Here is a 15,831-nt window from a genome sequence, read left to right on the forward strand (position 1 = left end):
AGTTGCAAATAAACTCATCTATTCTAAATACATACTGTCCCAATTTCTGATACTTTAAAAAATCTTTTCAATAGCATTTTTCAAAAGTTTCATGAGTAATTAAAAATAGTAATAAAAAGGTCAGTGGTAGTTTACTAACCCACTAATTCTTGTAACTCAGCGTTAGGAGGTGGCAGTTCATTGCTAACAATGCTACTGTTGTCTAAGTCCTTCTAGGCAAAGAACCAGAAAACATTTCCAAGCTAATTGGAACCTACACGAAGCATTCATTCTTTAAACACATGTAGCATCCCATCAGAAATCACAGTGACTAACAGTGCATTTATTAATAGAACCAGCCTCAAAAACTAAACAGTTTGGCTGATTTGAGCACTGCGATTCTTGAGCCAAAGTCTGTGCCTACTTTTTAGTATGAAGAAACGATGAGATGGCTGGGCAGTGAAGCAGACTGTGAAAAGGGGATGTGACAGGATGGTGCATGGCCTGTGCGCTGTAGGGAACAGCGCCTTTCAGCAAATCACTGCATGGAGTCAGAGGTGACCAGTGGATCTGCAATTACAGTTAATGTTCCATGATCCGTGGGCAGTTCCCAGATTGTGGATTCAACAGACTGTGCACGCAGGGCTAGCCAAGGTTCCTCACAATGTAAATGCATGGGAACGTGCCGGGTCTCATGTTGTGCTCTCCCAGAACGTAGGTTTGTCTGGGTTTCTTAGCTGCTGTAGCAGGCCAGGCCAGATGGAAGCTCTTCCATGTGAAAAATGTTTTCTCCTACTGCGGTGCCCTCTCAAAAGCCTGTCTGTATTCTTTCCACTATCCAGATCTTTCCAGTCCACTAAAAAGCGCTTGAAGAAACCTGTGCCTTTCAGGAACACAGAAACAGATGTTGTATTGACTGGGGAGGACCAACTGTCTTGCACACTGCCTGTATATCCTGGGCATATGCAGAAAAGAGGTATGTGATCCTGAGGAGTGTAACAGAAGTGCCTATAGGATAGCTAAATTATGCTGCTTAGGTTGTTGCCAATGTTTCACTTGTAGGTTTCCCAGATACAGTAATTCATAAAATTTTTCATTGCCCTTTTTAAGATTATACAGCTTGCAACATTCCTTTAACTTCCTTCCTCAGTGTCAGCTCAGCTACAGTACCTGTAGCTCAGCACAGGAGGTCTGGCCACCACCTCCATTTTGGAATCGTATTAGTGGCTTCCTGAATTGCAAAAAGGACCATCTGGTATGCAACATTCATCCTGCCCAAGCCAAGTGGTGCTGCTGGCCTGCAAGGGACTGTGTTCCTTCCTCTGCTGATTGCTCATTGCTGGCTTGCTTGGTTCTCAGTACAGGTAACCCAGCTGTCCTGTTACAGTTCTCTTCTGCCCGTATCCCCCAGGCCTTTTCTGGGTAGCAGTAGTAAAGTACATAGTTTTAGAGTATGTTCCTACAGCAGACTGGTTGTACTTTCCAAGAATTTATCTCTAAAGCTTGAACTATATAACCATGGTAAATGTAATGATTTATTATTTGCTGTTACTTTCAGCATAAAGATTTTTATATTCGCTAGGTGAAAAATCATAAATATAGTCTATATCCAGCCAGGTGATTTATGTACATTCATTTGAATTGCCTTGTTTTCCATTTGTTTTGGTAGACTGCAAGGTATAATGTTAGACAAAGAAATGGAGAAACTGGTTGCTCTTGTCTTTTTTATTTCTTTTTTTGGGGGGGCAGCACTGTCTGACAGCGTGAGCAACTTGGAAGTTCAATCACCTATCTCTAGAGAAGCCAAAATACAGCTGAGGTCACTCTGCTGCTCAGGATTAGGCCAAGAATAGTTAGTACCCAATAATAGTTACTGCAATTATAGACTTTTTCATTTTTTCTTTAGCAAATAAAGGAAGATAGCATACCTCCTGACATAGGTCATGTTTCAGATCAGGGAAGAATTCTACCCTTCTGATCTGGGGAGGCAGAACAGAGCTCAGTGCAGCACAGTTCATATGAGCGTACATGGGGATTTCTGAGGACATCCCACAGGTATTAGGAGCAATATCCTATCAATTTAAATGAATGAAAATTCCTAATGGTGTTTACTGGTTGTCAGGTTGAAAATGAAATACAGGATTTGGCTCTGCAAAAATACAGCTTCCCTAAAATGCAATTAAGGCATAGAGAGGAACAGCAGAATGGGAAGGGTGTTATGGTAGGCATTGGTGGATGATAAAGGATAAAACAAAGCTAGAAAAAACTTTTATTGGAAGGTGACTAGGAAGGTGGAACCTTCCTTTTCTGATCATGAAATCTATAATTTTTGGAGGGCTTAGAATTGTACTACAGAGCAGCAGTTTGCTGTTTGAGGTTCTGAGGTTACTACTGGTCCATAAAATGTTAGAACATGGCTAGCAAAACGGTTGAGAAAATAAAGAGAAAAATAAACATTTTTCAAAGAAAACAAACAAAAAGTAGGAAAATGGAAGTAAAGCATGAACAATCAATATTTAGACTAAATTTTATTTAGGTAAATGAAAGTTGCATGGTCTCTGGACTTCTTTTAAAAGCCTGCTTCATCTTTGGAAATTTTTTAATATTTCAAAGCCTAAACAGCCCTTCAATTAAGTAAGTTTGAAACATACTGCAATAGAGACTAGTCTTACTTGGGAAACAATAAACTGTCCCAGCATTTTATGTTTGTATAGTTTAATGGCTATTTGATTGAATCACTGTGGGTCAAGGGCATTACAATTTCTCTATACACTTATGGGTACACTCCCTTTAATAATATAAAATGTGTAAGGTTGAGAGGTCAAGGGAGCAATAGAAAGAATTCTTCCTTTTAAGTGTCTATGTTTGTTTATCTATATAAAATCTCATAAGAGAAAGCCTTCACATTTCTGTCATTTGCATCATACAATTCTCAATTGGCAATAAATGTCATTTTTAAATGAACTTCATCCATTCTTAATTTGTTTCAAGGATTAGACTCAATCATACAGTCTAGCTGTCATCTCCTTTAATAAACACTGAATATAAACATGCCTTTCTCTAACAGAAAAATCATTAATTAGTTTTATTACATAAGTTTAAAGTAAAACAGCTTTTGAATTGTGTAAAAATGTTAAGGGTATTTTTAAATTTGTAAGTATGATTCATTAGGTGTTCCGAAATTTTACAGATAATAGTTGAAGAGTAATTTTGAGAGCTGAGATGATTCAAGCACTATCTTGTTATTGATTGAAGCTTTAAGAAATCTAGCAAAAAAGCCTTAAATTGCAACCCTGCTGTTTCCTGGCATCTTTTTTGCTGTCTCAGTAGCAAACTACTTCCAAATACCTATTCACTCTTGCAAACTAACTTAACCAACCTTGCCCTGATCAGATAGACTCACTGTAAAAACATTCAGTTGTTACTCAGCAAGCTGTAAACTTGGGGGTTTTGCAAGATGTATTTTGTAGGTGGTTAGACCACCATCTTAATTATAAATGGGTTTCAGGAGCTGGTTGCTATAGCAACAGTGCTTTTTTCTACTTAGTGCTGTTTTCGGAGCAAAATCCAACTTGCCTGTATGTTTGAGGGAAGACAGAATGTGTAAGAAAGGGAGATTGGGATTGTGTTTCTCCAGGAGCCACAAACTGCAACATCATCTATTTAAAGTACACCGATGGGAGAGCTGCTGCTTTTCCTCAGTGTTTTTCCTGCCACTGACAAGCCCCACTTGATGTTTGTGTAAAATACAACCTTCCCTTTTTTCAGAAATGCAGCTGCGACAGGGTTAATTAAGGCTAACACCCAATCAATTATTTCCTAAAAATGCAGCTGAAAACAGACGGCACAATCTCCCCTGAAAAGCTGGAGCTGTGAAAATTTCTGATGCCGTGTTTTGTCTCCTGCTGTAAATAAGGCTCCCTATCCAGCCTTACTGAAGTCAGACAGAATTTGTTTTGCCATTGATTGCTCTGCAAACATCTCCCTGATTGTGTATCACAGCTCAGAAGCCACCTTAGCTTGGGGTTTTTTTTTCCTCCCTCTGTTGACTGTGGGATGGAAAAACATAACAAAGGGGTTTGGGGAGGACAAACCCCCTTAATCCTGCCTAAACTTAGGTTCTGATTCTCCCACCTCTGTGTCCTTCAGTCACTGTATACACCTCTATTAATGTGACCAAAGCACAGGACCCAAGGCTCAGTTCTGTGGCTGCTGTTGGAGTTAAACAAAGCTTGAATGACTTTTGTGGGCATGATGCTGCGAGTTCTGTGCAAGCCTGCCTGGTCTCATAGTGTGCTGAGCACTCAATTTTCATTTTGTACATAATCATTTACAACACACTGCAGGTTGGGATTCTGCAGAGTCAGCACATTTTCTTTGCAGAATGAAATGGGGAGGAGAGGAGCCTGTGATCGCAAAGGGCCAGTTTTAAATTATCACTTTGCTTCCTTTGTGTGAAATTCCTTTCCCAGCTGTTCCCCACTGCTTCAGACTCAGGCAGTCAGGTGGGGATGCAAGGATCTCATGAGTCTGGGGAGGAGGCTGCTTGCCTGAAAAGGAGTTTCCAGGCTCTTGAGGGTGGGGAGAATTGTTTGGGAGGGGTAGTGAGCTTCGAGGAGGTGTCAGCTTGGCAAGCATGTGGGTGAAGGAAAAGGCTGTTGTAGTTTCGGTCGCCAAGCAGGAGCAGAAGGAATGTACAGCATGTGAGAAGAAAGAGTTGAGCCTGTTTGGGGCAAGTTAGAGGGAAGGTTGTCATGAAAGGAAATTGAGGCAGATCTGGAAAGTATCACATATACAGAAGACTAGTAAAAAGGAGATGGGGCAATGCAATCTGCATTTTCCTACCTTGTTCTCTGTTGTGAAATGAGAATCATTCAATCAGAGATAAGGACAAAGACGACCTTCCTTTTTCTTGGATCTCCAATAATCTTCCCTGTATCTTGACCTGCAGGCTGACAGTTTCCCCTTAGATGAGAGGATTGCTGATTGTGGGAAGACACAAACTTGCTGGCTGCACTATCATGGTGTCATTTGTGCAGTTGTCGTTGGTGGCTTTCACTATCATTAAGTGCCACAAGATCTTTTAAGCTTTACCTGAATAGGCCTGCCACAGTGCATTAATGCTTTACTCCATAGGGAAAAGTCTAATGTACAGTACTTTTTTGCTTCTCTCTACCTGGAGCTGTATTGCTGTCCAAGAACTATGAACATCTTTCTCACATACAAATGTAAATGAGATGCTGTCCCCAAGACCTGAATAGCATAAGAAACTTGCCACACCAGATGTATGCAGTCTGGCCTTTCTTGAAGAACTGACAAGGAGTTTGCTTAAAACAGAACAGCTTTCCGTAAGACCTGATGGGGAATTGTGTTCGTTTTGGACATTTCCTTAAAGGAGTGCAGGCTCCCTGTGCTACTGTTTATAAGCACTGGCTCGTGACAACAGTGCTTCATGCCTTTCACTGGTGGTCATTTTTTTTGCCCTTACTTGAGCGAGATATAAAATATTTTGGTTTGGGTTTTGATTTTGTTCTTTTGGGTTGTTTTGGGTTTTTTGTGGGTGTTTTGGGTGGTTTTTTTGAGGAAAATGCAAGAAATACACTGGTGCTGAGGATTTCTGTGCTTTCTGTCTCCCCGAACTATCAGTCTTTGTTTACATAGAGACTCCAGACCTACATACTGAAGCATGGCCTCTGCCCTGAATATACGATCACAGCAGTGTCCATAATCTCCCAGGTGTTGCCAGGCCACAAAACAGACAGTGCCTGTTTTGGAGACAAATAGATGACAGAAAAGGAGGAAATTCAATAGGAACAGTTTGGAAGTTTTACAAAGCTAAATTGATACATACAGCACAATAGACATCAGATTTTAAGAGGTGCCCAAAAGGCACACACAAAACAAAGTAAAGGTTTGTAACACAAATTAGAAGGCTTTGAAGTTTGTATGCTTAATTGAGTTCGGAAAAGGGAGTGCTAAACCCAGACATCCAGGAGGAGCCACTGTCTAGCTGAGAGAGTGCTGCTGCCAGAAAATAGGAAGTTGGTAATTTGAGGTTTCAAAATTCTCCATTTACTCTGTTTCTGACACTCCCTTTTCCAAGCACCAACTGCAGTCCATTGGCAGAGGCAGGATGCAGTTTTGTTTTGGAGGACTCTGGTTCTACCCTTCTCTGCATGTTCTGATGGGATGAACAGAACCAGAGATTTTACACTTGAGGTCCAAAAAGCTGAGGCTACCAGGCTTTTCCTGCTACTCTTTTTTTTTTTTTTTACTTGCTGGCTGGTGAGTATAAATGCTATCAGGTTTGTACAGAGCATTCTTGAGCTGAGGATCTGCTTTGCATTCAGTGTCTCCATGACTGTGCTCCAGATTGGGCAAGATTCTCTCCTGTTTGAATGAAGAGACCTGCTCTGTGGCAGGATACTAGTCTCTTGCATCCCTCTTCTTCCCACCCTTATGCCTTCCTGGCCACCACAGCAAAACAGAAGTGAGGCAGGTTTTCTTCAGAATGGTAACAACTGATCCATCCCTTCATTTAAACAAATGGGGTGATATTTGGTCCAATCCTATGCAGATAATTATAAAGTCTTCTATAGCCAAACTTCTGTAGCCAAAACCTGACTTGTATTTGTGCAGTTGTGTCAAGCAAGACACTAAGTCTTTAAATAAGCAGTTAATTTGTTTGCATTCTGCCTTGAAGTCTCTCCATTTCTCATACAAAGGCACTGTGTTTGTTTCGTGTGACCTGTCCTTCAGCCCATGCTGTTGTCCACAGAAACTGCTTTCTCTTTCTTTTTTCTCTTCATTGCCATCCGCCTGAAAATCTCAAAATCAAGGCTGAAGGAGAGTGGGAGCCAACTTTTGCTCTCAGGGTTAAGTCTGGGAATTGTTCCCCTGGCTTCAAATTTATGCTGGTGCAATGAAGATGAGAATTTAGCTTTCTGTACTGTTGTCAAGAGGGGAAAAATAGAGTCCCTATCAGACTGTATCCATGGAAACCATCCTACTGCAGTAGTGGGTAAAGCAGCAAATCAATTTCTTCAGTTTTAAAATGAAACACATTTAACAACATTTTAGTGCATCTCCCATTTAAGAGATCATCTGTGCTGATAACTGTTGAAAAACCCTTCTCTAGCAAATAATCTGGAAAGAACATTTCTTCCTCATGATAGAATTCTGATTTGGGGTAGAGTAAGCATCGATGACAAAGTCCCATGAAGACAGTACAGTGAGACAGAGCTAAGTCCAGAAGCAATAGTGTTTAATGAAGGAGAAAATTGTGTAATTTAGCATTTAGCCCAAGTATCTGGGCACATGGTGACTAACACTCAAATGTATTAGCAGAGGCAGTGGCCTGTCACCTCTGTCTCCCTGCTCTTTGCTTCTGTGGTACCCTATGTGACAAACAGTACATCTGTACTTTGTGATGCATTTGTCTGAACAGGAGCTTGTGTGTATGTACTTGCATGTGTGTGCACGTGTGGCTGGTGGGCTGTCAGATGACATTTCAGTATCTGGTTCAGTGCAAGATGATCTGGGCAACTCACATTATAAAGGTGTATGTTTCAGAGCCAGAGGCATTTCCAATGCAGAAAATGTGCTGGCTGTCGCTGCACTTCATTGTTTTTACATTTCATCATGTGAGACTTGAGAAACAACCTCTTCGCTATGCCGTGGAAGGAACATGGCAATACATAGATTTTTTTTGTCCCGGGCTTTGAACGTGTTACCATACACTTTCCCTGCTGTATGTAGAGGGTTTCTTCCTTTATTTTTTCACCTATTAAGGCATCTCTCTGGCTATTTCAAGCAACAATACCATAGTTTTATCAGACAATTACCAATCCGCTTTGCTTTTCCTTTTTAACAAATCCAAATACTGCAGTCTGCCTTCCCTATGCCTGGCAGGTAGAGAACTATCTGTCTGAGAGGAATGCAACCTTATTTAAGACAGAGGAAATAAAGTTAAACAAGGAGGGAATGAAGTTGAACCAGGAGGGAATAAAAAGCATTACAAAAATTGCCTAGACTGCGAGTAGCTCTTCAGTTGGTGAGGATCAGATACACATTCCTCTATCATTTTGCAGTGTCTAGGCTGTATTTTATCTGCTTCTGAATCTCAGTTCCTTGATTACAGCAAACATGTTTGCCATACTGTCGTCTTTTATCTACAGCTGCCCTATCTATTATGGCAATCCCTCTTTGATTGACAGTTATCTTTTTTTTTTTCTGACCTGAGGGCAAGCTTATTGCAATGTGTTCCTTTTAGTGCTATCACTGAAACACATTCAAAAGCTTCAACTGGTGTATAAAGTAGTGCTTCAGCATTTGAATTAAGTGAGCACATATTGCTGGGAGCACACGTGTTTTTTGTTGCTCTGCCACGTCTACCAGTTAAGGGAAGATGCAGTTCAAACCCTGGTAGAAATGGCTCAGTGGTCTGAAATGCTGTTGTTTGCAGGGAGTGCTTTGTTCTACCTGTGTCTGGTTGCTATGACATGCAGTGTTGTTGTCTGTCCAGTCACTTCCAGAGAGATTTTAATGGCCAGAAAAAGACATCCCAATGTGGTGCTCTACAACAGTGTTCCCTTGTTGATGAAAAGAGTTTTCTGCTGGAAAATATCTAGTCCAAAAGCACAAAGTTCTGCAGCTTGGTTTCTATGGTCCATGAATATACAAATCCCATATTCAGGGGATGGACTGCATTTGCTTCCCAAGTCCTAGACTTTCAATACTGAAGAATGAAAATTATGCCTTTCATTGCACTTCCTACTGGTAATTTCCACCTTCTGTATCCTCATGTAAGGACGCCATTTGCCTCTGGGGTACCTTTACCATCAGGGATCAAATTCCTGGTAAGCTCAGATATGAGGCATTTGCAAATTTTTCTCTAAAATGCCAGGGAAGGGAGAAACAGAACTGGAGCTGGGACTGGCACTTCTTCTACCTTTCTTCACCAGAGGTGTGCCTCTGCGTTCAGCAGGGTAGAGAAGCACCAGAGACCAGGCATGGCTCGGGGGAACCACGCACACTAGTTGGAGCAGAGAAGATGGGCTCATTTGTTACTGTGGGTGCTGGGACATCTGGAGATGGGGGTGACAAAACCTGGAGATTTGAATGGCTTTTGATATCAGCTTTTCCTCTGCCCCATGATAAATGGTAAGAAAGTTGACATTTTCCTTCCCAGCTCCTCCAGGTCAGGCCTGGGAGCCCATGGGAAGAGCAGGGGCTGCATTGGAGCTGCTTATGCAGCATTGGTTCTGAGGGACGAAGCAGAACACCTCTAGATCTGTCACTTCTCTCACAGCTCCCAAGTGTGGTATTTTAAAACAGTGACCTTTGGAGCATTCTTCATGTATAAGTTCTTGGGATTTGCACAGTCATGTCCAGTGTAGGAGTATTTCTTGATGATGTCTGTCTCCATAGAGACAGAGTGATACCATGTTTGTATTTTGCCTCTCTTACACTACCACCCCTGTGATTAAGGCAAAGATCCTGAGTCACTTTTGAAAAAACTAGTATTTCCGGCCAACCTGTAGGCCATCTGTTAATGTGGGCAGGCAAGAAGATGCTGGGTAGGAAAACACAGTCACATGGCTGTGTTTGTATCTGTCACCATAGCTGTTTAACTATGTTAAATGCCATTTTAATTATAGTCAAAAATGTTTTTCTGTAAGAAATTAAACAGCAAGCCTGTAGTGAAATAATTCCTTGAAACGAGAGCATTCCCCCAAGTCATTTTATGAATATGCAAATCCAATCTATATTTTAAAATGCCATTAATTTTACTGTTACAGAAACTGCTATCCAAAATCAGCAGATCCCTTTTGGAAAACAAAAAAGTGAACTGTCTTCTCTCTGCGGCTCAGGTGCTAGCATGTGAACTGTGCCACATTCCTGACACTGCAAGGTACTGCAGGTCAGTGCTGACACACGGTGGCATACAGCAGCTGCCATTTAATACAATGCAGCAGAAAGTGCCCCAAATCCAGTAATGTCTGCTTGTGGTACGTCTTGTACAATACAAAGATACAGTCTATTACCACTTCTGACAGTCATGGCAGCTATGACTCCCTTCTCTGTTTCTACTAGAAAATGACTCCTCAAAATTAGAATCCCTTTGCATTCCTAGCCTGTGAAGGCAGGGATATTTTTAACAATACCCTGTGGATTAATATTCACAACAAACTAAAAATAGCAGGCCAATGTATACACTGATCTGCTGTTCCTAAAAAGTTGTGCCTAGCACTGGTTTCATACATATACTAGCTGTGACCACAAACCTTTCCTTGATTTCAGAAATAATCTAAAAGATGCAAGTGGTTGTAACAACTATGCTGTGTCCTTCAGTGGCAAGTTCTGCCCAAAACTCTGGTGACATAAGAAGGTGTCTTGCTAGTCAGCATTGTTTGCAACAAAAATGGGAAAAACCAAAAGCACTTTGTTCATTAGAGGAAAACCTAATTCACTGATGAGCTGTAACTAGACGATGTGTTAGTAAAGAGTATTGAAGACTGACAGTCTCTGGCCCTTAAATTCACGCAGACCCCTGAAAAATAACCCTCCCTGCAATGGGAGACTTGCTAGTGGGAAAGGGCACTTTCACAAAGATGTAAATATCAAAGTGGGTGGCTGAATCTCCCAAGACTTGGAAATGTAAGGGTGGTTTTGCCTAATGCAGAGAGAAACACTGTCCTTTTTAGTTTGTGCAGCTTGGGAAGCCTTTAGAGATGACCAGAAAGCAGTCGCACTGCTCTGAGCAGCAAGAGCCAAGTGTTGCGATGGCTGGGTCCTCTGTTCAGTAATGACCTGTTCCTTAATTCTCTATCCTGGCCCTTGCTGCACCCTCCTCTCCATCTACCACAACCTCCAAAGGCTCCCTCTCAGAGCACCACGGCTGGGCAGAGTCCAGCCTATCTGTCACATTTGGCAGGGCATGTTATAGAGAAATTACAAAAGTTTTATGTGACAGATTCCTCTCAGCAACTGGACAACAGAGGATTTCCCAGCTGGCACAGAGTCGGAGCAGTCTGTACAGATAGTACCTGCTCTGGCCTAAAGCCTTGTGTGACAGGCAAATTTGAACCAGTCTGTGTACTTGATCAGCTTTTTCTGTTTTACAGCAGAAGTGTTTCTCACCCTATGTCAGACACCAAATTCTGGATCTCCCTATACTATGTAAATGTGGCTCAAGAATTTTCAGAATTTTGAGGTGCAGCACAGACCCTATAATCCCTCTGTTGAGAAGCCTGTCAAGCCTTGCGTGCATGTGCATGTGCCTTGGCTTCAGCTCTTTCTCTACCACAGCACAGTTTGGCCAGAGACCAGCTGCACCTGCTGGAGAGGGACTTCAGGCTTGCAAGAAGGAAGAACACCCTTTTGGCACGCGTAGCAGCAGCAGCACAGTATTATGGGCTTTCCCTTGTGCTTAAGGGCACACCATACATATGCAACTGCAGAACAGGGTACGTCTGTCTGCCCTGTGACTTAACATTGCAGATCGCTGGCTTTCTTGTGTGACCCTCTGTGTAGCAGCTCACCCATCAGGACTGCAGTAGAGACCTCTGTCTAATATCCAGTTACCAGTCCAGAGGGGAAGCAGGGCATAATTTTTATGCTATCATTATGTAGCAAGAGGATTTCATGACCTGGTAGTAAAGAATGTGAGCTGAATACTGCTCAGTCTGTGGCCAGGCAGCCATTTCCACTGTGTTGCTCCAAACACGGCAGATCCTGAACTGGGAGAAGGAAAAAATTTCCCTGCTTCAGCTGATATGAAAACTGCTGTACCTGGGTGGAAGACGGGGCTTCATCTTTTGCATGGGAATTGTAAGACCCAGTGAATGTGGTACCTGCTATATGTGGCTCCTGGTTTGGGCAATCGTGTAATTTAAAATCTGATTACTTTTAACTACCATGCTGAAGTGAAGGTTAAGATCAATGAAAGTGGAAAACTGAGAAAACCTGAGTATATATCAGACTTGTCTGCTGTAAGGGTCCCTCTCTGAAAAGGAAACAGATGTTACTTATTTCACATTTAATTTCAGACTTCCCATAATCACTCACCTTCTCAATGCCGGTGTGTTACTGGTAGTTCTTCCCTGTCACTGCTGTGTCCGGGGTTGCTGCCTGCCTCTGGGTGAGGGGACAGGGCGCTCCCTCCAGCCAGACCCCTGCAGGGCGTCTCTGCATAACTCCATGGCCCTGAGCTGCACTGCTTGGCCTCCTTAGGCTGCAGCGAGTCAACTAGGGAGTCAGTGGTGCTGTCTGCGGCTTGTGAAAAAGTAGCAGGTATGTCTGAGCAGACGGAGTTAAAGAGAGGTAAAAATGTTGGTCTGCTAAGAGCTGTAGCAGGGGCAGAGTCACTTGAACTGAGATCAAATGTGAAGTCTTTTAAATAGGAAAGCGCTTGATTATTTAGATGGGCATATTTGAAATTTAACTTGCTTCTAGAGACCTCCTCTAGGATTTTTGCTTTTCTTTTCTCATCTTCAGAGAAAATTTGCTCCCCATTTTGCTTCAAATGATATAGACTGCTGGACTGGAAACTTGTCTCATAGTTATATTGGTTTGTGCTAGGAATACTGGAGTATTCTGGATTTTGGGCAATACAGTTGCATTCATTGTGCAACGATAACTTGTTTTTGTACTGAGACATTTTACGAATTATATTATTCATTTCATACCCAATGCATTTGTCTTCCAAGTGCTTGTTTTCATAGCTGATTTTTAATGATGCCACTTGTGTTACACAGTGCTCTAAGAGCTGCACTATGTTAGTGCTGCTCTCCATTGGTGTGGGGCTGATGTAGCTCTGGAAGCGTCTGAGAGTAAGAGGCTGCAGTGGTTTGTCACAGGAAATAGAGAGAGAGTGATACATTGATTTATTTCTGTCCTCCCTCTCGAGGGGATCCAGGAGTGAGGTCGCAGCAGTCTTATAGGAGTAACATGATTCTACTTCGTGATTATCATCTAACGAAGGGGTTTCAGAGCATTGAGAGCCACTCTCCTTGTTCAGCTTTTCTGGCAGTGGGTTTTTATCTCCAGATGTCTCACATCCTTCTGAAATTGTTGCCTTCTCATTTTCATTTGAAGATGTCTGCAGATTGTCTCCATTAGCCTGTGATTGTGATGCATAACTTGATGCTGCGATGGCTTCCACAGTCTCAGGCACTGTAGATGAATCCTTGTGGTGACTCTCTTCCCTTTCCTGGAAATCCAGGTTAGATGTGTTATGGCAAGAGTCAAGGCTGTGGTCTCTTTCGGTAACATTTACTGAAGAGGCCTGGGTTGCATGTTTGCTTTTCTCCAAAGATGCACATAGGTTAAATGTATTAGATTCTTCCTTGCTTGGTTTCTCCTGCTGAGATTCCATGCTCCCTTTCTGCTCTGGACTAGGGCTGGGCAAGACTGATGAATCATTAGACTTTTCTGGCTGTGACTGAGGACTCTGAAGAGAGTCAGGGGAAGAAACCAGTCCTGCGTGTTTTCGCAGCCAGTTTATTATCCCCATGGTCAGTGAAAGCTCAGTATCGCAAAGCTTTAGCAAACATTCTTTGCCTTTCCATGTGCTGTGGAAGAAACCCTGGCTGATAATGTCTAGAGCTGGTTGGGAAGCCATGTTCTCCTCAGCTCCAACACGAAAGCTGTAAATGGACAGAGGGATTTCAATGGCTTGTTCTGAAATGCTTTCAGATGTGCACAAGTCATCGTCTAGGACTGGGTTTATTTTGACTTCGTTTGGGTCATAGAAGAGCTCATAAAGAGCATCTCCGCTGTAGCTGTCTCTTGGAAATCTACCTGGGACCCCAGGGGTCTGAGCCTCTTTCATTTCATCATCTTGTCCAGGAGAGAATGAATCATAGTAGCCTTCATCACTTGTGGATGTGGATTCTTGGTTGTCACTTTTCGGTGTTCCTGTTTCTGTGGAGCTCTCCTTGGAATTGTCACCGTCCTTATCAGGTGACGCTTGGGGGTCTTTCACAGATGCAGCAGCTGGGCTTCTATCCTTTTCCATGTCAGGACCAGGTATCTTCGGTAACTTCTTGTCAAACAGAGCACTCTGATGTAGCATCACTGATTTGTTGATGTTGTCCCAAAACTTTGCAAATTCAACAGTCTCATTCTGGCCAGGAGAGGCCAGCTGCTCGACACCTCCTTGAAAAGAGCCCATGACGGGGCTGTCTTTGTGCTTGCTTCGTCTCAGCAGAACTTCTTTGCTGTTCTCCAGCTCCAGGTGAGCAGAGCTCTCATCAGCAAAGATTTCCCCACAGCCAGTGAGAGAGTCAAAGCTCTTCAGTGAGGCGACATCTTCACACAGGGTGTTGCAGCAGTCATAGGAAGAGTCAGACTGCAGTTCACTGTCTGAGCAGTCTTGTGACAAGCTGTCACCTGCAAACGTTTCTCCACTTTTAAAAAGATACTTTGCAAGACGCCCAGGAAACTCACTCTTGCAGCCTGGAGAGGACAGATTCTTGTCCTTCTCAACCAGGAACGTGAGGCTGTCTGGTTTATTTTTTTTAATATGAAATATATCTCTGAGCCCTTTCTTGGATCTCTTGAGGGAGATCCTCTTCCTGGGAATGGTTTTTGCAACAGCTGGTACAAAAGGCATCTGTGGCACAAAGTTCCTGTAATCGATCATCTGACTGCTGCATGCAGACTGGCTGGGACTGACCACACACTCTTTCTTGCTGCTGGAGCTGGACATCCCTGAAAAACTGATGCTGTTGACAAGTCGACCCTTACCCTTTCCAGAAAAACCTTCCTCACAAGTCCTGCTGCTGGGGCTGCAGTGCTCCGTTTTGTCTGCCTCAGCAACACAGTCATGGGTTTTACTCTTCCTTACAAGTTTGTAGGAGGATCCGGATGTTTTTTCCAGACTGTGGTCACCAGCTCCATTCCTTGCTGCTCTGGTAGGAAATCTGTAGTTCTTGTGCGTGGCCAAATATGCCAGCTGGACTTCAGGTACGCTTTGGTTTTCCTCCAGAGCCACTTTTTTGTCTTTCCCTGTATCATCTTTGTTGATAGGAACTGCATGCACTGGTGACACTTTCTCATGTTGCACACTGGATTTTATGAAGGTCTTTCCTCTCTTGAGTTCCATACTGCTTCTTCACATCTGTTTCTGTCAAGAAAACAGCAGAACAAAAATACGGTGAGGGTGGTGACTAGCACTTGTAAACTTTGAAAACAACTAGGGAACAAAGGGATGGATGTTGAGCATTATAGGACTGGTTTTGTTTGTCACCAGAAATTTCCATCACTGACTCATGGTATTGCATGAGAAACAGATCAAGTGAAACGGAAGGTAAGTTGGCAATGGCTGGAAGATCCAGCAAGGAGAAGACAGTACACATTATGGATTGGTAGCTGAGGCTCAGAGAACATTTTGTCTGTTAGAAAAGAGGGGGGGTGGATTTAGGATTATGACTTTAGGATGGCTTTTAACAAGAGAGAGGTTCTTTTCCGAAAGTAGAAGGGGCATCCATGAAAAGCAATGCCAGAGGAACTGTTAAGATATGCAAGTGTCTGCATCAGGGAGGCAACAATTCATAAATCTGTACTTTTGAGGAGAATGAAGAGCTCAAGGTGGGAAATGTCCTGAGAAAATGGATCAAATATTTGACACATGATGCTCCTTTATATTAAAATAATCCTTACCTGTGAATAGAAAATCCATAAATCTCGGTACTACCCTGGAAAGCATGCTTAAACTGAATTACTGTTTTTGCTTCCTCCTGAGCATAATGTGTCATTTTCTGCACTACTACTTTTATTGGAAAAAGTAAAAAATGCCACATTGAAAATCACTGTTGTTTTTGAGATAAATGTCATTTCCAATTTACA

General features: G+C 42.6%; 1 protein-coding gene across 1 annotated transcript in view; it reads right to left on the reverse strand.

Moving 5' to 3' along the window:
- AMER3 (APC membrane recruitment protein 3) overlaps nt 1–15,831 on the reverse strand; it is a 41,868-nt gene that overhangs the window by 19,609 nt on the left and 6,428 nt on the right. Inside the window, exon 2 of the mRNA XM_027808943.2 lies at nt 12,049–15,109. Coding sequence (XP_027664744.1) covers nt 12,053–15,088 — 3,036 coding nt within the window. The 5' untranslated portion in view covers nt 15,089–15,109 and the 3' untranslated portion in view covers nt 12,049–12,052. The remainder of the gene's footprint in view (nt 1–12,048; nt 15,110–15,831) is intronic.

The sequence above is a fragment of the Falco cherrug genome, chromosome 11, assembly GCF_023634085.1.
Source record: "Falco cherrug isolate bFalChe1 chromosome 11, bFalChe1.pri, whole genome shotgun sequence".
Lineage (NCBI taxonomy): Eukaryota > Metazoa > Chordata > Aves > Falconiformes > Falconidae > Falco > Falco cherrug.